Raw genomic sequence first — 18,022 nt, 5'->3', positions numbered from 1 at the left:
AAAATGAGTTGAGGAGATGGCTGAGGCTGGTGAGTTTTTAAATGTTGTCTTTGATTTGGAGTTTCAAATTTGGGTTTGTTTTGGTCAGCTTTCGAGGCCCCTTGTGACGGTCTTGTTGCATTGCATGGCATGGGAATGGAGGGAGAGGGAGATTGGACTTGCTACAGATGGACCTGATGTTTCTGCAATATCTCCCATCCTTTTGAGGTTGGATCACGTGTGCTGACTTGTATGTTTGTGTTCCACATCAGAGAAATCTCAGTCCGAGTAACAAGATGACGAGGGATGAGTTGATCGAGAGAGTCAAGGCTAATCTCAAAATGACATGATCAAAACGCCAAGAGTATGGAGGCTGAGTGTAACCAAGGAATTCGTGCGCTATCACAAATATTCATCCTTATTTGAGGTACATTGGACTATACAGCTAGTCTATGAGTAGTAACTAGCCGACTAGTCCCATCAGAGTGACATCACTTTATACTGGGAATGGAATCTGGCTAGGCTCAACCAGGCCAGGGATTGGGATGCGCCGTAACTCATCCTGTCTGTCTCGAGTTTGGCCGAAGGTTTTGCCGCAGATGAAAGACCAATACTTGGATAGGGCGTATCTGGCATAATTGTCCGCATTCTGAAGTACTTGATTGTCGTAATAATATCTCGGCTTCTCGACGATGGAGAGGGCTCGAAGTCGAGCAGCGTTGAAAAAGCCATAGCCTGAGTCAGGATGCGGACCCTTGTAGTCCTGAACCATTCCATCTCTGATATAATGGTCGAATCGAGGAACGTGACGGAAGAGGTAGCTCCAGTGCATATATTCATGCAGAAGGACGCCTGCGGGGCTGAGCATCAGATCGGTATCTCGATCGCCCAAGCCAGCGCAAGTGTAGCCGGGCATATGAGCGAATTCGGGGGGTGGATTTTGAATCGTGGCGAGTCTTGGATATTGGAAAATTTCCTCACAGACAGTGATGTAGGCACGTCCATCGAGTAGATGCTAGAGACTCGCAGTGATACCAAAACCGCAACCTAGATCTTGTCGCCGGTCGGGTGGTAGTTCAGGGGCTGTGCCGTAATAAATCTTTAGTTTGCTGAAATCTGCGTTAACCTGCCAGTTGCGAGGCGGGAGGTATTGTTCCATATTGGCTGCAGACAGGTCGGCGCTCAGGTCGATGTTGGCAATCGTTCGAAACATGTCTTGGACGAGTTTAGCGTGGCTCTGGTCAAAGTACCGAAGAAAGGTTGGATCACAGCCATCAAAAGTCGCTGCGACCAGCCTGGCTTCGATCAGTGATTCTTTCCAGGCGACCTCGAGGTCAACAAGGCGTCTGGCATCGTGCGGCACACCAAGACCAAAGGCAAACCGAGGCATGACTGGGGCTTGAGCAAGGCATTCACAGGCTAGGAAGACGATGAGTAGAAGCAAGGGGGTGTGTGAACAGCAGACTTGTCGTTGCACAGCCATGGCTCAGCACTGCAGGGGATTCTGGGTGTTTGTTCAAGACCTTGAAAGAAAGCCTGCAAAAGAACAAGAAGGTTGAGAGCATGGATGGATTTCGAAGAAGGGCAAGTACGTGAAGAGCAAAAATAGGCAAGAGATGGTGAGAAAAGGGATCCAATGCAGTCAAGACATGACGCCGACCACTCCAAACACTTGCCTGCGTTCTTTCATCACCTAGACATGACTGTTTGTAGACGACGGAGGTTTATACGGCGCACCTGCATGGACGCGTGTAAATGATCTCGGTGATGGATGAATGGTAAGAGACATGTGAAATGGCCATGGCATATCATCACATCATTTTGTAACAGAGTCAGTGATGCAAAAAAGATTTGAAGATAGAAGAAGAAGCAACGACGCAGAGAATCCAGAGGCAGGAACGCGTGTAGCGTTAGGTAAAATATTTATGGATGGAAGGAGCAACCAGACAGTTGACGCCATATCACGTGAGCATCCTCAGAATTTGGAGAAGCAGCTACTGCAGTGAATAAATTTATCAACACCAGCAACCATCAGCACCACGAGATATGCAAACTGGCAAATCAAATCTACGCCAGATTTCCTGGTGCGGAGAAAATAATGGCAGTTAAAACCAACGCGACCAACCGCTGATCACATAGAAACGGTCTTCTCACAGCTCAACTGGACTGGAATAAGGGCTTCGATCTTCATCTTCACCCTCACCCTCACCCTTATTCTCCTCTCTCCAGCGTCATGGTCAACCTGGAGCATCGTGCTCGAAGCTTCTTCCTCCAGTGTCGAGCTTCTGTACAATCATCTCACCTTTGCCGTTACCCTTCCACTCACTCATTCACGCGCAGAGCCTTGTCAGTTTCTGCACCCCTCCGAGAAGATCTATCCGGGCAGAAGCCTTACTATGTGACATCTCCCATATTTTATGTCAATGCAGCTCCCCACGCTGGCCACCTATACACTCTAGTCCTCACCGATGTGCTCAAGAGATGGAACAAGCTGTTGGGAAACCATAAGGCTACCCTCCTGACAGGGACCGACGAGCATGGCATGAAGATTCAGAAAGCTGCTGAAAAGGCAAATGTTGATGCCCAGACTTTATGCGACCAGAATTCCCAACAATTCAAATCCCTGTGTCAGGTCGCAAACATTGACTATGATCGCTTTATTCGGACGACCGACTCGGACCACAAAGCTGCCGTTGACCATTTCTGGCGCGAGCTGAATCATGCTGGCTACATCTATGAGTCCAAACATGAAGGTTGGTATTCCGTCAGCGACGAAACATTTTATCCTGAATCTCAAATCCGCCATGTCCTGGACCCTTCGACTGGCAAGACCAAGTATGTCTCTGCTGAGACTGGCAAGGATGTCGAGTGGACAATGGAAACAAATTATCACTTCAAGCTCTCTCAATTTCAGGATCGCCTACTCCAACACTATCGTGAGCACCCCGATGCCATCGTGCCCCAGCAACGCATGAACTACATCATGAAAGAAATCCAGTCCGGCCTCAAAGACCTCTCCATATCTCGTCCATCGTGGCGCCTGAATTGGGGCATCCGCGTCCCAGGAGACGACAGTCAGACCGTCTATGTCTGGCTGGATGCTCTTCTCAACTACATTACCATGGCCGGATACCCCCTCAAAGACACAAAAAGCCCCGATAGCATTTGGCCGCCAGACTGTCAGGTCATTGGCAAAGACATTATCCGCTTCCATACAATCTACTGGCCCGCCTTCTTGATGGCTCTCAACTTGCCCCTCCCAAAGCGATTTCTCACCCACGCTCATTGGACTATGAACTCGGAGAAGATGTCCAAGTCGACTGGAAACGTCGTCAATCCCTTCTATGCCATTGAAAGATTCGGTGTAGACCCTATTCGCTTCTACATGGTTCACGAAGGAGGCATCGTTGATGATGCCAGTTATGACAACCAGTACATTGCGGAAAATTACAATACTATCTTGAGGAACAACATGGGAAATTTGTTATCCCGAGTCTTCTACAGTCAACGTTTCGGCGTCCGAGAAGCAGTTCAGTTGTTTGCCAACGACACGGGGTTCAAAGTAGACATGGCGTACAACGAACCTCCTGAATGGGCCAGAAACAAGCATGCCTCTCTTATGTCGGGCATCATTGCTCACCGCGAACTCCTTGCCACGACTGCCGACCAAGCTCGCGCTGCAATGGATATCCCTAACCCTCGGGTCGCCGTCCAAGGCATTGCACAAGTGATATCGCTGGTGAGTGACTCTCTCAAATCCCTTGTTTCGGCCCTGCTAATTCCTGTCAACAGACAAACAAATTCTTCCATAATTCGATTCCGTGGAAGTACTGCCAGAGTAAAGACGCTAAACTGCGTCGCCTGGCCCAAATGACTGTATATCTCAGCGCTGAGTCGGTCCGGATTGTCTCGATCCTGCTACAACCATTCATGCCAGGGCAGATGCAAAAGGCTCTGGATATGATGGGAGTTCTCGAGTCAAATCGAACCTTTCAATATGCCCGGTTGGGAGCAGACCTTGACTATGGGACCGAAGCGTTTGCCCCAACCCCCGAAACGCCACGGGCACCGGAATTATTCCCTAAGCTCGTTTCCTCCTTTTAAGTCCTGAATCAATATAAGAGGGAACCTTGGCCATTCGTGGTCAATAAAGAAGATGAAAACGGCTTTGTTCGAACAGCCAATGTTATCCTACACGCTATGAATCTCACAGATATACGAGATCTAGACTAGACTGTCGTTCTATTGACGACGCGGTCCATGTACAATAAAATCTCCTACGCACTCGTTCCTGCCAATTGATGGTTCCCATTTCTCTTCAAGTCAGGTCACGAGTCACAATATCCCGGAGCCTTTGCCGCACTGCCTTCAACCCATTGCTGGACGGTCAGAACAGTGGTGTACACACAAGCCACCAGACCAAAGATGGCAACGACGTAATCCAGAGTTCGCTGCCAGTGGGTGCGGGCCACAGCTTTGAGATGCAACATAGGAGGGTAGATGTAGACCAGCGGGATACAGGCAAAGCTTCCCACCAAAGCCACAAACTTGTCGAGGTCACCGGCACCACCCCATGCGATCAAGGCGCAGACCACGACAAGGAAGAAGCGGAACACGTTCTTCTGCCACTTGATATAAGGGTTGTATTTCCCAGAACGGCTGAATAGTTCGTTCTCCATGATTCGAATCGCGGGGAATAATTGGAGCGGCGTGCTGAGAAGGATGGCCAGCGAATAGAGAAACTGCACCGCGTTGACCATCTTGTCGTCTTGAGGCATGTTGAGCAGAATGACCGTCTTGGTCTGCGACCCGAATGCCGCGTACGACAACGCACCAGCTGATGTGAAAATCACAGTGATGATGATCATCACAATACCCAGGACCGATGGGAATTTGTTCGGTTCTCTCATGGTTTCTTGGATAGGAATGATCAGGCCCACGCCCTCAAAGGTGAAGATGGCGGTGCCAATGAACAATGTCCACGTGGACGGGTTGAAGAGTGTAATGTCGGCTACTCCGCCATAGTCGACAATCGTGAAGATGTCAAAATAGTACAGGTAGATTAGTCCCAATAGGATGAAAGCATCTGCAATCAGAGCGGTGAAACCGAGTTTGCTGATATCTCGAATCAAGCTCAGTGGAAGGAAAATGATTAGCTGCATCAACACCATAAACTTGATGTCGATAAAGGTCTTGCATTTCGAAACTGCAAGGACAAAAGCTTGCAAGTTCTCAGATGTGAAAACGGTGTACGCTGACACGAATCCAATTTGACTGATGACAATCGAGAACAGAATCGCTGCTCTCATCCATTTGCCATACAAGATGCCACCAATTTCACCAAAGGATGCCTCGACTTTTAATCGAGTGTTTGTGAGTAGGATGAAGCAGTGGAAGCTTAGGACGGCGACGAAGAGAAGGACCAGGGATGAGAAGAGCATGCCACCGTTGAGAAAGGCACGGGGTAAGAATAAAACCCCCGTTCCGACAAATGATTTGAGGAGGAGTAATGCTGCATTGAGTCGACCACCTGTTCCCGTTGGAGCTCTCTCCTTGTGCTTTCTCCGTCGCAGTCCGGGTGTTCCAGGTGTAAGTAGGGCGCTGTCCTCGCCTGGCTCGCGGTCACTGTCGGCGTCGTAAGCGTCAGAGGAGAAATACTCGTCTGGCTCGAGAACTTCGTCATCTTCCTCCAGATCTTCACCAGCAAAATGGCCGTATAACGTTAGGAATTCAAGAAAATTATTTGTGAATGGCCGGGCGGGAGTTGATCTCGGCAGAGCGGGATTCTGAGAAGGACCACCGCGGAGTGTGTTCTTTGCAGAGGGAGCAGGAGATTCGCCTGTTCTTCGTAGAAAATGGCGCCGAAAGCCACCAGGAACACGAATGCTTTGAATGTCCATAACCTCGTCTTCAGGGTCGGGTCTATTGAGATTGAAGCTCTTGCTCCTTTGCGTTCGCGCATTGTTGTGTGCTTCTTGATCCTCTGCCCATCGATAGACGGCCCGTGTGACATCGCCGCCCTGCAATCTTAGACTAGAGAATTCATCCGAGGTCAGGCCCGGGCCATCTCGGTCTAGGTCTAAGCGGAGAGACCGGCCGAATCTCGAGGTGTTCTGCTCAGGTTGGACAAGATGTCGTTTGATAATCTCAGGATCTTCAGTTGGGGCAGGACTACCGGCCACATGTCGTACTGGGTCAAATGAACCATAATTATGCTGTCGGTCACGGGCATCTGAGGGGGTGGCATTGAGAATCGAGTGTCTTGGGGTGGAGGAAGCGGCTGGGCTGGTGGTTCGAGGAGGTGTCTGACTGGAAGCACCTGCGAGGGCGGAAGACAAAGCAGAGGGACCAGGACCTGGCAGAGAGGTTCCAGGCTCAAGTTTAGGAAGGTTTGAGGTATTGGAGTCAGCAGCTAGCTGTTGTGGTGTGGGAACTTGTTGGACTGGAGGGGTGCCAATGGAAAGGCGATTCGAGGGTACTGGGGACGACAGGCGTGCGATCGAGGCATGTCTGGTATGGGAATATGAGCCCGGTAATGGTGAAGTGGCTCCAGATGAGGCAGCAGGGCTTTTTGGTTTGATGTTGACCGGATTGGTAGAAGGGGAGGCCATGATGTTGGGATGCTTATGACGTTCGCATGGGCATGATCTGGTCAAGGCAGGGGATTTACAGAGAAGTAAGGAGGATTATCGTAGTGAGGAAGAGTTAAGGGAATAGATGATGTTGTTGTTGCATGTGACTCAAAGACTAGATCTTGGAACAATGAGGTATTGGTGTTTGATGGTAGGTTTCTTTTTGCAGAATGTGACCAGGGATCGAGGATGGAAACCGAAAGAGGCGAGGCGAGGCGAGGCAAACATGTCACAAGAGGAAATAGGCGATGAAGTAATTGTTTCCTTGGTGAAGATTTGGGGATTCTGGCTTCTGGGTGACCCATGGTGACCAATGGTTAAGCCCATGTTGACAATAGCGGGGGTCGAGTCGTCGAGGCGCGGTCTCGACGTCAGTTTTAGGGGCCCTTGGGATCATTTCTTAGGCACCAAGGCTAATGGAGATATCTGCCGCATAGGTTCCTTTTCCAGGCCCAACCGGCGTTCTCCGGGGGGCAAAGGCTGACTTAGAGACCTGATCAGCTAATGCAGCCTCACTACTCCGTAGAAACTAAAACTCAACCAAGAATTTTCAAACGCCTCGCCAACATTTCTCGACTACTCCGTAACTCACCGTTATGGATCTGGTTTCTTCTTCTCTCGTAATGGTTTTCTTCTCGCCACACTTGGACACCTAGAAGCTCAGATCCTGTCCACGTCGTCTTAATTCTACTGCCACTTCCACTGGAAATTCTTCTACGGCCGATCACACAGCTCTTGTAAGAAGCACTAGTTCTGGTTTACCCCCGTGGTAGCTCCTTCCTTCGCGATAAGACTCAAGTGGCTGTTGCTCTTGCCGCGCCACAGTCAGCCTCTGCACCTGACCAGGAAAGAACATCACTTTTGTCACTTCATCCCTTGATCTTTGATTGTTGTGTCAACATCACACTTCTACTGCGCCCACCTCTGTGATACCGTTATATCCAGGCACATACAACAGGCTATGGGTCAGAGAAACACGCTCTGCATTCGAGTGCAATGACCGGCAATGGAGCCAAGAACTGGCCAAATCTGGGTCGTGGCACTCTCACCAGAAGTCGTCCGACCTTTCTCACGCGGACCGCCACTGACGAGGCTGCTCAGCTTCTAAGACGATCTTCCTTTCCTGCAAATTATTCTATAGACGACCCGCAGTCCTATGCCGCGGCAGACGACCATGGGCAAGCCACTTCTCGTCCCACCACCGCAAGATCAGCGAATTCGAGCGCTATCAAGCATTCCCCGGACCATGCCTCCGACTCTGCTGCCTACGGCACGTTTGACAATCCCGGGACTGGAGATAGAATCAACGATTCATCCACATTACGTGCCGACTTCATGCATACTCCAGAAGATGCTCTGAAACCTCCGCCAGGTATCTCGGACAAAGGGGAGAAGATACAGATGCCCAGGGTCGGTGCTTTCCCACGCCCCGTCGGCGGAACTGACAAGCTCAACACATTCTCGGGGGTCTTTGTACCCGTCAGTCTCAATGTCCTCAGTATTCTCATGTTCATCCGCTTCGGTTTCATTCTTGGCCAGAGCGGAGTGATTGCTATGTTGGCTATGTTGGCCGCAGCATACACCATCAATCTGATCACGACCATGTCTATTTCTGCAATCGCTTCAAACGGCACAGTGAGAGGCGGAGGCGCATATTATCTGATCTCTCGTTCCTTGGGCCCAGAGTTTGGCGGTGCCATCGGAATTGTTTCTTACTTGGGCTTCGTCTTCAACACGGGCATGAACGCCGTCGGCCTGATTGATTGCTTGAACTACAACTTTGGCGCTGAATCAGGGAACTGGGCCAACAAACTTCCCGAGGGCCAGTGGTGGCAATATCTCTGGAGCACTACTGTTGTCGTAGCCTGCGTCTCCGTCTGTCTTGCCGGAAGCGCCATCTTTGCCCGCGCGAGTAACGCCCTCCTCTTCGTCCTCCTTGTCTCCACTTTCAGCGTCCCTCTTTCGGCCCTCGTCCAAAAGCCGTTTGAAACTTCAAAGCAATTCACTCAATTCACAGGCTTGAGCCTCGACACATTGCGGGGAAACCTTCTTCCCCATTTCACCAAGGGAGCAGCAGGCAGTCAAGTCTCGGGCCGTGAAACCTATCAGGATCTTTTCGGTATTTTGTTTCCCGCTACTGGAGGTATCCTGGCTGGTGCGAGTATGTCGGGAGATTTGAAGAATCCGAGTACTGCGATCCCGCGTGGGACCTTGGGTGGCCTAGGGCTAACGTTCCTCTCTTACTCCTTGGTCATACTGGCTCTGGGGTCTAGTATCACCCGAGAATCTTTCTACAGAAACGTCAACGTCGTGCAAGACACCAACATATCTGGAGTCTTGATCCTGGCGGGCGAGATCTCAACTACCTTCTTCTCAGTTCTCATGGGTATCATTGGGCCTGCCAAACAACTTCAGGCCATCGCTAGAGACAGCATACTACCGGGACTCTCCATTTTTGGGCAGGGAACTAAAAACTCTGACGACCCTGTATATGCCATTTTGTTTACATTTTTCGTCACTCAGGTCACCTTGTTCTTGGACATCAATCGGATCGCCTCCCTTATCACCATGACATACCTTATGACCTTTTTTGCACTTAATGTGGCCACCTTCTTGCTCAAGATTGGCTCCGCTCCCAATTTTAGACCATCTTTTCACTACTTTAATTGGTGGACTGCCGCGCTGGGAGCGGTATTGAGTGCTGGGAGCATGTTCTTCGTCGACGGACTCTCTGCCTCAGGTTCAGTCTGCATTCTGCTCGTCCTGATCATCCTAATCCATTACACGACTCAACCCAAACCGTGGGGGTCCATTTCAGAAGTTCTCATCTATCATCAAGTCCGGAAATATCTCCTGAGACTGAAGGGGGAACATGTCAAATTCTGGCGACCCCAAATCCTACTCTTTGTCAATGACCCTAGGCGAGGATACAAGCTGATCCAATTCTGCAATTCTCTGAAGAAAGGCGCCTTGTTTATCATTGGCCATGTTCTTGTCACCCAGAACTTTGGGGCTTCTGTGCCAGAAGCGCGGCGTCAGCAGGCTGCCTGGAACAAGTACATTGACTTCTCAAAGATAAAGGCATTTGTCAACGTTGCTATATCACCATCCATAGAATGGGGCGCTAGGAACATCTTCCTGTCTGCTGGCTTGGGAAGTATGCGTCCAAATATTGTCATCTTTGGATTCTACAATATTCAACAATTCCGGTCCGAGCAACCGCTGGTGGATGTCCCAAGTCCTCCCCCTGAACGCAAGCATGGAAATTTGAAGCGTCGGCGAACAAGCAGAAGCCAACTCAGAGGCGAATTACCCACAGACACCTGCTACATTGAAAAACGTACCGATATCCAGAGCTACGTTATGGTACTCGAAGATATGATACTAAAACTGCAGACCAATGTCGCAATTGCGGCTGGCTTCAGTGATCTTGAGCTTCCCAATGCCAAGGAAGGCAATACCAAAAAGTTCATCGACCTGTGGCCTATCCAGATGTCTGCTGAACTTGCAGCTGAATCTGATGGTGAAGCGCGGAATCTGCACACCACCAACTTTGATACCTACACATTGATCCTCCAATTGGGCTGTATTCTCAATACAGTAAATTCTTGGAAAAAGTCATACAAGCTCCGCGTGGCCGTCTTTGTCGAGTACGAGTCTGACGTTGAGGAAGAGAGAACCCGTGTCACTTCGCTATTGCAGAACCTCCGCATAGAGGCTACAGTGATGGTTTTCTGGCTGGCGTGTGGAGACATCAAAGCTTACAACTTGATTGTGAACGGACGAGACGTTGACGATGAGTCCCAAGATCAGTGTAACAAGGTTTTGGAGGACGAGCTATGGTGGCGGGAGCTCCAAATTGTTCGCGGAAAAATCAGAGATTCTGGAGACGTTGGTTCGGCCGACGCGATCTCAGCCATGGAAGACGTTGCCTGGCCCAGCTCGTTTTCTAGCAGAAGGGAGAATTCGGCAATGCGTTGGCATGGACTTCGAAGAATCTTGACCCATCCGAAGAAGAGATCGTCCTTTGGTAACCTGTCGAGTCTTGGAATCAGCCTTACTATGCGTACCTCACGCTTGGACGATGATATGTTAAGTCGACATGCATCCCATCCAAGTGACTCGGAAAGGACAGATACGGAAGACGAATCTGAAGGAGACTATAATTTGTCGGATGACGAAGGGGAGACATTGTCATCTGGACTCAAGTCTCCTCACCGAACCAAGTCCTCGTCCAAGAAGAGTAGTCGACAAAGCTCAAGACGATCTCTCCGTAAACTGAAGCAGGCTTCCTTGGAAAATAGTCGCGCTGACCTAAGGGAATCAGAGGATGCAATTGTGTTTGATGAAGACATCTTGGACGAAGCACGCCACCAACAATCGAGAGGAAGGAGCCTGAATGGAGAAGGTAGTTCATCTCTGTCATCCAAGGATCGCTCACCCAACGACAGCATCAGCGTTCTTGGATCGACTAAGCTTACCGCGACGCCCCCGAACTTTACCTCGTCCCCTGTTCCACCCACAGACATGGTTGGGGAAGAAGGTGCTGGTCCATCTATTATGTTTGTCGACGAGCCACATCCCAAAAGACAAGGAGTAGAAGAAACTCCCGCGGAACCTGGTCGATCCATTTACCAGAGGAAGGCGGACGAGAACAACGGCAGCGCGAGTACGTCCAAACCAGCCTCGGGCTTTCCTAGTGCTGCAGCCGTTCAGTTGTCGTTCAATGACCTGCCCAGCCGAGCGCAGCATCTCATCCTCAATGAATTGATATCGCAGAACAGCGACGACACGGCGGTGATATTTACGACGTTGCCGGCGCCAAATGAAGGTACATACCGTAGCGAGGCGGACAGTCTGAGCTACGTCAGTGATTTGGAAGTGCTTGTTGGAGGCCTCCCCCCGACGCTGCTAGTACATAGCAACAGCATGACTGTGACGACAAATTTGTGAATATATTGGAGAGGTTTAATTGAGCGTATAGCGGGAAATAGCGAGGAGTTTGATGGCAGAGAGTTTGAGAGTTGAAACTGGTGTTACATAAAGTACGGAAACTGGCGACATGAAAAATATAGATGACCTGTATAGACGAGGAGCTGGACTTGGGTAGATTTATAATGGAATTCAATAAGATGACTTCTTGTCTATCTTTCTGATTTGCAATTTGAAGAATTACATCTTCACTTTTATAACCCCTAGGACAGGACTTGACCCTGCAGTATTTCTCAACGCCATATGCCATGCAGAACCACAACTGTTCGTACAGAGAAGAGCAAGCGCAGACTCTGGATAGGTCATTGTACCTGTCTTCTCATCTCTTCCACTTCGTCACCACCGTCATGGGCTATCCATATCCATGATCATCCCCATTGGCAAGGCAATACAAGCCGCCAAACAATCTCCATTCCATCAGTGATATCTCTCAGCCCGATTCAACCGTTGAGCATTCTTGATCTGACTTCTGGTATTCTGGCCGCGGACAGGCAAGTTCATGGCATGTCTCCTTCCTCTGTATGTGCCGGTCTCTCTGAGGCGGGTGATATCCTGCTGAATCTGGCGGCGCAGGGCGTTTTCGAGTTTCAAACTGTCCAGATGGGCCGTCAAGTCCAGGGATTGTGTCTGTGATAATTCGCCGACCTTCATGGTGTGGTGTAGATGTAGTCGCGACATAATCCGCGCTCGCGTCGCGGGTCCGATGCCGAAAAAAGATTCGAGGGACCGCTATATGAAAGAGACAGAGTGTCAGCCATCAGGTGTTCATTCCCATCGAACGTTTGTCATGTGACGGTCAACGCGGCGTCGGCGGAGGTCGCAGGCGGTCATGTTCGTGTGTAGATGACCATGCTGCGCAAAGACGTCGCGCGACAGAGTTTATGGTCTCTTTCAGCTGCTGGCAGTTCCCGCAGGCGCATGTCAATCACAGAGAGGTGAAAACTTACCCACACAAATCGGTGTTCGGGAAAGTTGACTCCCAGGATGAAGACCTGTTTCTGTGTTAGTCAAACTGTTTCTGGAAGAGTCGCATAGCGTTTCGGCGAGAGTTCATACCATCTTGTCTCCTCCTGTCTGGGGTGGTGCTGTACAGCAGAGCTTCTGGATGACACCGAATTGATGAAGTTGTCGACACAAAGACAAGCATGAGGTCGAGATCCGCAGTTGGAGTTTGACAAGATGGGCTTGGCATGTTTGTCGCGGCCATTGAAGTCTTGGCACGGTCTCCTAGCATGGCTTCCAATTCAAGCAATGCTTTCACCCGAGTTTTCAGCCCTCGGACCGGAAGAAGACTGAAGATTATTGACTATGGCTCATGCTACGGAGTCTTTGGAATAAGTCTACGCATTTCCACATCTCTGCATGCTCAATCAAAACGAAGTCCAGAGGTGAAGAGAAAAGAAGAGTTGTCCGTTCAGGGCCTAGTCCACGCTTGTATGGCCTTTGCCTGTATGAGCTGAACCTGCCATTCCCTCAGGATAAAGTCTGAAGGAGAGGATCTGCATCTGATCTACCCTCCTAAAATGAAATAGGTGGCTCTGGCGACGGTCCTCGATTGTAACACAGGCAGATTTCCCAAAGTGGAAGTTTGGTCTGCTTGTTCGGTTTAAAAGTGAAGATCTTGCTGTGACGGCATAGGTGGATTTGAGGACCTCTGAAATCGTGAGTGTGAGTTGAGATCTGAGGCAGGTAGCACTTAGATCGTATTGTGGAATACGGAAGGCACAACCGAGAAAAACGCGTAAAAGGAAGGATGTTGAGCGAGGGTTGTCACAGAAGGCACGACCCGCCAACTACCCATCAAAAATTGTGCATCTAGAATAGTTTCTGTCTTCTCTTGCCCTTAACCTTGAGAACATCAAATGTTGTTGCTCTTCGATGCTTCTGATATTCTGTAAGCACTCCTCTAGATGTCCAATCGACCAAGATGACATCACGTCTGCTCTCGCGGTCTTCTCCGTTTGGGCACGCCGAGAGAGCCTCCCTGGCATTACCGAGGTGTGCGACTAGAATATATCAAGACAACAGGACTCAACATGACTTTCTCCGGGTCGCGAAACCTCTGCTAATCGCATAGATTTTATCTTGAAACACACCATGGGTGACGTCGGCACCCTGAACCAGCTGGGACCCGAGTACAAGTCTTTGAAAATAAACCCTTCAAGATTTAATGATGCCCTGCAGTACTCATGCCAGTGGGGTGCTACTGATGATGGTGGTATGAACCGTCTATCTGGCAACGATGACGATAAAGCCGTGCGCGACTGGTTCATCGCAGAAACCGCCAAACATGGATGCTCACATAAAGTCGACACCATGGGCAATATCTTTGCCATCCGACCTGGCCAGAACAACGACCTCCCCCCAATCGGATTAGGCTCTCACCTGGACACACAGCCAACTGGGGGTCGGTATGATGGCATTCTCGGAGTTCATTGTGCATTAGAAGTCTTGCGCGTTATCGATGAAGCAGGCATCACAACGTATGCTCCGCTGGCGATAATCAACTGGACCAATGAAGAAGGTGCTCGATTTCCTCCCGCCATGCTGGGTTCTGGTGTCTGGGCCGGCCAGTACACCCTGGACCATGGTCACTCACGCGAGAGTGTGGAGGGTGTTTCCATGGCCCAGGAGCTTGAAAGAATTGGGTACATGGGGAAAGTCCCTTGCTCGAGTGAGCAAAACCCTCTGTCGGCTCACTTCGAGGTTCATATTGAACAAGGCACAATCCTGGAAAAGGAAATTCAGCCTGTCGGCGTCGTTAAGGGTGCTCAGTCCGTTCGCTGGTTTCGTTTGGTAGTTTCGGGTCGAGCGCAGCACACTGGAGGGACGCCCATGGAGAAGAGATGCGATGCCATCCTAGCAGCCGCCAAGGTTGTTATCCTAGTCCACCAGGAGGCAACCGACAGGGGAATACGGGCTACAGTCTCCACAATCAAATCAGACCCTCAAAGTATGAATACTATTGCTGGAAAGGCAGAACTGAGTCTTGATCTACGGGCTCCATCAGACGCAGATATGGATGATCTGGAGGCATCGCTCCGCCAATCCTTTGAGAAAATCCAAGCCGAGACGCGTACAAAATTCGAAATGCTACCAGTTTGGAATTCTCCGGCAGAATTTTTCGACGAGTCAATGGTTGAATGTGTTCGTCAGTCAGCAAAAGAACTGGGAAGCTCGGTCGAAATGATGAGTTTCATCGGACATGACAGGTGAGGTGATCACGATCTGTTACAATTTACTGCTGACATCGACAAGTGTCTATACATCAAAAATCGTACCCACAGCCATGATTTTTGCTAGGTGTCGTGATGGTATAAGTCACAGTCCTGACGAGTATACCAGTCCTGAAGAGTATCTCTGACCAATACCTTGTGTTGTGGCTGCTGACCCCCTTTCTAGCTGCGCAAGCTCTGCTCAAGCTCTGCTAGGAGCCTATCTTCGTAGGGATCAATACCTGCGCAATGTTCACCAAAAGTAAGAGGCCAGTGAGGATGCCGCCAGGTCTAGCAAAGACCATTGGAACGACGGTCTATCAATTTTATCATCATTAGAACACCGACGCACAAAATATGCACCTTGCCGCATCCATTAGGCCGAGAGTATATCCTTCCTCAATCAAAGCCATATCTCCCTGGGCCAATACAGAACATATCATACATGCTCGAAGTCTAGCCTCAAGATCTCAAAATCAACCATAACCTATCTTACAATAACCCCTCGTCATCATGTTCCCACAAGTGCAACAATAGGACGCTGCTTTGAAGGCAAGAATTTTGAGAACCAAGACTTCCTCCGCACAGGTGCAATCTTAGGTTGAGGAGTATTGTCCGGAGTTCTGTTAGTTGGCTTGGTGACGTTGGACGCAACCTTGCTGATATCTTGCTGCAGTGACTTTTGCATTTTCCAGTAACTCAGAGCCTGGGTCATGTGGTCCCTCTCATTGTGTCCCAATATATATGTTCGAAATGCAGTGGCTAGTGGCATGTTAGTATTTCCAATACTGACTGATAGAAGCGCTCTTCGGCGTTTGACTCACCATCGAATCCGCTTGTGCCACCCCACATGTCCAACTCACTCAACCCTCTGACAAATTGCTGGACCGCAGCGGCCCGTGTGCTGCGCGTGGTGGAATAAAGCTTGAAGCGCTCCTCCAATTCTTCCAATCTGACCTCTGGGTCTAGTACAGTGCCCAGCGCGATGGCGTCCTCAATAGCCATTGCAACACGCTGGCCGCAATAAGGGGGCATGGGGTGTGCAGCGTCACCCATCAGTACAAGACGGTGAGAATGAAAGTTGCTGAGAGGGTCCATGTCCCATATAGGCTGATCTTGCAGGTTCTGGGCCTCGATCTTTTCCAAAAGCGCGATGCATTCTTCCGGGAGTCCAGCTGCGATCCGAAGCATTTTGGTTCTGCTCGACGGCTCTCTCCAGTCTTTGCAGAGGCTTTTGAATCCTTTATGATCATCATACAACAATTTCACACAGATGTTCTCGTGTTCGGATGCCGGGAACACCAGTAAACTTCTCTCCTCTAGGTTGTAGCAGATTGCGTGTCCCAACTGCTCAACGAACTTGGATGTTTTGGGGTCAGCAAGAAGTGTCTCTCTGGGAATGAGCGCCCGGAACACCCCTCGCTGGATACGAAACCGTTGATTATTGCCCTGAGGGATATATGGTCGACAGACAGAATGCACGCCATCAGCACCGATGATTATGTGACCATGTGCCTGTGATCCATCTGCGAAGAATATGACACCATGTGATGGGTCAACCTTGACGACTTGTGCACACGTCCGAACTTCAGCTTTTGGTCCAGGTGATTTGGGATCGTTGAGCTTCTGGCGCAGGGCGATTAGGATGTCGTGATATGTGGCATTGTGCCACATCTATTCAATTGTCAACAAGGTGTCTGAGGAGCTTCCTCTGAAGACCTTACCCAACTGCTTTCGTCAAGCTTGACGTTGACAGTTTTCGGAGCCTCACAGCCTTCATCGAGGTTCGTTCGAGTGATCTGGACCACCGGGTGAGAGAGAGTCTTCGGGGTCGAGGACAGAGGGCTAACCTGTTTGACTTTGGAGGCCCGAATGGTACTGAGCTCCACGTCTAGGTCTCGAAGGGCAGATAAAGCATTTGGGAAAAGTGTGATACCGGCGCCACGAGTGTCGTTGAAGCCGGCTTGCTCGTATATCTGTTGTTTCAACCGTCAGCACATCTCTCTCAGCTCCAAGGTCGTACTAACCGTGACAACATGGCCTTGGGACCTCAGGGCTATAGCAGTCGCAAGGCCTCCTAGACTGCCGCCGACGATCAGGACTTGCAACCTGGACGCCTGGATACTACGATCATCCGGCATTTTGGCGGTGCATAGGTCAAGATCCGACTGGAATCGACGAAAAGAGGCGCAACACAGCAGCCATGGAAGGCTTATACATAAGTATAGGTGGGTCGGTCTAGTGGTTCACGTCACCAGATACCGATAGAATGGTCAGCCATGTTTTTCTGGCGTAGGCCAGGGGTGCATGTGATTTTAGCTGAGATGAGAAGAACTGCCGGCCAATGCATTCTAGAGTGCGAGAGATTGTTGAGCTGGAAAGTCGTGAGTTTAAATCCTCAGCACAGACGAATTCTGCATAGACACGGGCCGTGCGTATTCAATAGCGAGAGGGGCGACACGAGCACACAGACTCCGGAGTGGTATGTTCAGCCACGTTCAGATCGTAGGTCATACTTTATCTGCAAGCCATACTACTCTAAAATACCCCAAAGACCTTCGATATCGAGATATCTAGGATTAATCAGAGTTTTCAGAGCCGCACGGGCAGTGCCTCATTGCCGATGGCTCGATTGTTGTGGTTGTCCACGGATTAAGCATACGGTCAGGGGCAATGCTCCGCGAGACTTTGATGGCGCCAAACACTAAGTATGACACAGCCTCATACTGGAGTGGGTGATGCTGGGACAACAATGCACAAAGTTCTAGACTGTTTGTGCGGATGCTCAACTACTCCGTATGTATATAGTGACCTCTTTGGCCAATTACGCCAGACCGACGCATCGCCGAGATCCAGTATTTTCTTGTTTCTTTTTTCTCTCTCAACTGTATTATTTGCGATATTGAACACTAAATAGTGAACATTCCAACAAAAGTCATGACATTACGAATCAGACCCCACTGAGAGTGGAAGGAGACTTGAAACGCTCTTGGAGATGGTTATGCTCTATTCGAACAGACTTCTCTCGCGTTAAGAATAGCATGTATTGTCCGGTCTTGTTCCTAGATGGTGCGAAGGTTACGTCATGAATCGAAATTCAAACAACACAAGCTGCGAGAAGGAGAAACACGCTGTCTTGTGTTCTACTCCCAATGCATTTTCTTCATTTTTGAAACAATACATTCCCTGGGCCTTTGGAGAAAA

General features: G+C 49.8%; 8 protein-coding genes across 12 annotated transcripts; 3 read left to right on the top strand and 5 right to left on the bottom strand.

The window, feature by feature from the left end:
• Nucleotides 1-475: 475 nt before the first annotated feature.
• Nucleotides 476-895, bottom strand: PV10_02759 (uncharacterized protein; the record flags this gene model as incomplete). Its single annotated transcript, XM_016367113.1, has 1 exon — nt 476-895. One exon carries the CDS (start codon nt 893-895, stop codon nt 476-478), a length of 420 nt encoding a protein of 139 aa, XP_016226631.1.
• Nucleotides 896-994: 99 nt separating this feature from the next.
• On the bottom strand, nt 995-1,369 carry PV10_02758 (uncharacterized protein; the record flags this gene model as incomplete). Its single annotated transcript, XM_016367112.1, has 1 exon — nt 995-1,369. One exon carries the CDS (start codon nt 1,367-1,369, stop codon nt 995-997), a length of 375 nt encoding a protein of 124 aa, XP_016226630.1.
• A 642-nt stretch (nt 1,370-2,011) lies between these two features.
• On the top strand, nt 2,012-4,646 carry PV10_02757 (methionine-tRNA ligase). The gene is made up of 2 exons (XM_016367111.1): nt 2,012-3,718; nt 3,772-4,646. Exons 1-2 carry the CDS (start codon nt 2,213-2,215, stop codon nt 4,081-4,083), a joined length of 1,818 nt encoding a protein of 605 aa, XP_016226629.1. The 5' UTR covers nt 2,012-2,212; the 3' UTR covers nt 4,084-4,646.
• PV10_02756 (uncharacterized protein) lies at nt 4,159-6,807 on the bottom strand. Its single transcript, XM_016367110.1, has one exon. The coding sequence runs from the start codon at nt 6,588-6,590 to the stop codon at nt 4,308-4,310; it is 2,283 nt and encodes a 760-aa protein (XP_016226628.1). The 5' UTR covers nt 6,591-6,807; the 3' UTR covers nt 4,159-4,307.
• Nucleotides 6,808-7,213: 406 nt separating this feature from the next.
• On the top strand, nt 7,214-11,747 carry PV10_02755 (uncharacterized protein). The gene has a single exon (XM_016367109.1). The coding sequence runs from the start codon at nt 7,608-7,610 to the stop codon at nt 11,562-11,564; it is 3,957 nt and encodes a 1,318-aa protein (XP_016226627.1). The 5' UTR covers nt 7,214-7,607; the 3' UTR covers nt 11,565-11,747.
• Nucleotides 11,748-12,020: 273 nt separating this feature from the next.
• On the bottom strand, nt 12,021-12,837 carry PV10_02754 (uncharacterized protein; the record flags this gene model as incomplete). Its single annotated transcript, XM_016367108.1, has 3 exons — nt 12,021-12,332; nt 12,555-12,595; nt 12,660-12,837. The coding sequence occupies 3 exons, from the start codon at nt 12,835-12,837 to the stop codon at nt 12,021-12,023; spliced, it is 531 nt and encodes a 176-aa protein (XP_016226626.1).
• A 738-nt stretch (nt 12,838-13,575) lies between these two features.
• On the top strand, nt 13,576-15,339 carry PV10_02753 (uncharacterized protein). The gene is made up of 2 exons (XM_016367107.1): nt 13,576-14,815; nt 14,862-15,339. Exons 1-2 carry the CDS (start codon nt 13,701-13,703, stop codon nt 14,965-14,967), a joined length of 1,221 nt encoding a protein of 406 aa, XP_016226625.1. The 5' UTR covers nt 13,576-13,700; the 3' UTR covers nt 14,968-15,339.
• On the bottom strand, nt 14,885-17,212 carry PV10_02752. Of its 5 annotated transcripts, XM_016367103.1 has the most exons (5): nt 16,846-17,212; nt 16,669-16,794; nt 16,543-16,617; nt 15,643-16,492; nt 14,885-15,580 (listed from the first exon to the last, which is right to left on the bottom strand). In XM_016367103.1, exons 1-5 carry the CDS (start codon nt 16,957-16,959, stop codon nt 15,330-15,332), a joined length of 1,416 nt encoding a protein of 471 aa, XP_016226621.1. In that variant the 5' UTR covers nt 16,960-17,212; the 3' UTR covers nt 14,885-15,329. The 5 variants fall into 5 exon arrangements, with proteins under 5 accessions (XP_016226621.1, XP_016226623.1, XP_016226620.1 ...); XM_016367105.1 differs by having other exon boundaries at nt 16,669-17,212; XM_016367102.1 differs by having other exon boundaries at nt 16,543-16,794.
• Between the last annotated feature and the right edge of the window lie 810 nt (nt 17,213-18,022).

The sequence above is a fragment of the Exophiala mesophila genome (genome assembly GCF_000836275.1).
Source record: "Exophiala mesophila strain CBS 40295 unplaced genomic scaffold supercont1.2, whole genome shotgun sequence".
NCBI classification, from domain to species: domain Eukaryota; kingdom Fungi; phylum Ascomycota; class Eurotiomycetes; order Chaetothyriales; family Herpotrichiellaceae; genus Exophiala; species Exophiala mesophila.
The sequence above is the reverse complement of the archived record's forward strand: the minus strand, read 5'-3'. Positions and strand labels throughout refer to the sequence as shown.

What these genes read in the sequence shown, in the direction of transcription:
- PV10_02756 (XM_016367110.1), bottom strand. Translation starts at nt 6,590, where the DNA reads ATGGCCTCCCCTTCTACCAATCCGGTCAACATCAAACCAAAAAGCCCT.
- PV10_02752 (XM_016367102.1), bottom strand. Translation starts at nt 16,959, where the DNA reads ATGCCGGATGATCGTAGTATCCAGGCGTCCAGGTTGCAAGTCCTGATC. An exon ending in CCCAAGGCCATGTTGTCACG is followed by an intron (nt 16,795 to 16,845) that starts GTTAGTACGACC and finishes TTGAAACAACAG; the next exon opens with ATATACGAGCAAGCCGGCTT. An exon ending in AGCTTGACGAAAGCAGTTGG is followed by an intron (nt 16,493 to 16,542) that starts GTAAGGTCTTCA and finishes ACAATTGAATAG; the next exon opens with ATGTGGCACAATGCCACATA.
- PV10_02753 (XM_016367107.1), top strand. Translation starts at nt 13,701, where the DNA reads ATGGGTGACGTCGGCACCCTGAACCAGCTGGGACCCGAGTACAAGTCT. An exon ending in AGTTTCATCGGACATGACAG is followed by an intron (nt 14,816 to 14,861) that starts GTGAGGTGATCA and finishes GACATCGACAAG; the next exon opens with TGTCTATACATCAAAAATCG.
- PV10_02755 (XM_016367109.1), top strand. Translation starts at nt 7,608, where the DNA reads ATGACCGGCAATGGAGCCAAGAACTGGCCAAATCTGGGTCGTGGCACT.
- PV10_02757 (XM_016367111.1), top strand. Translation starts at nt 2,213, where the DNA reads ATGGTCAACCTGGAGCATCGTGCTCGAAGCTTCTTCCTCCAGTGTCGA. An exon ending in TTGCACAAGTGATATCGCTG is followed by an intron (nt 3,719 to 3,771) that starts GTGAGTGACTCT and finishes TCCTGTCAACAG; the next exon opens with ACAAACAAATTCTTCCATAA.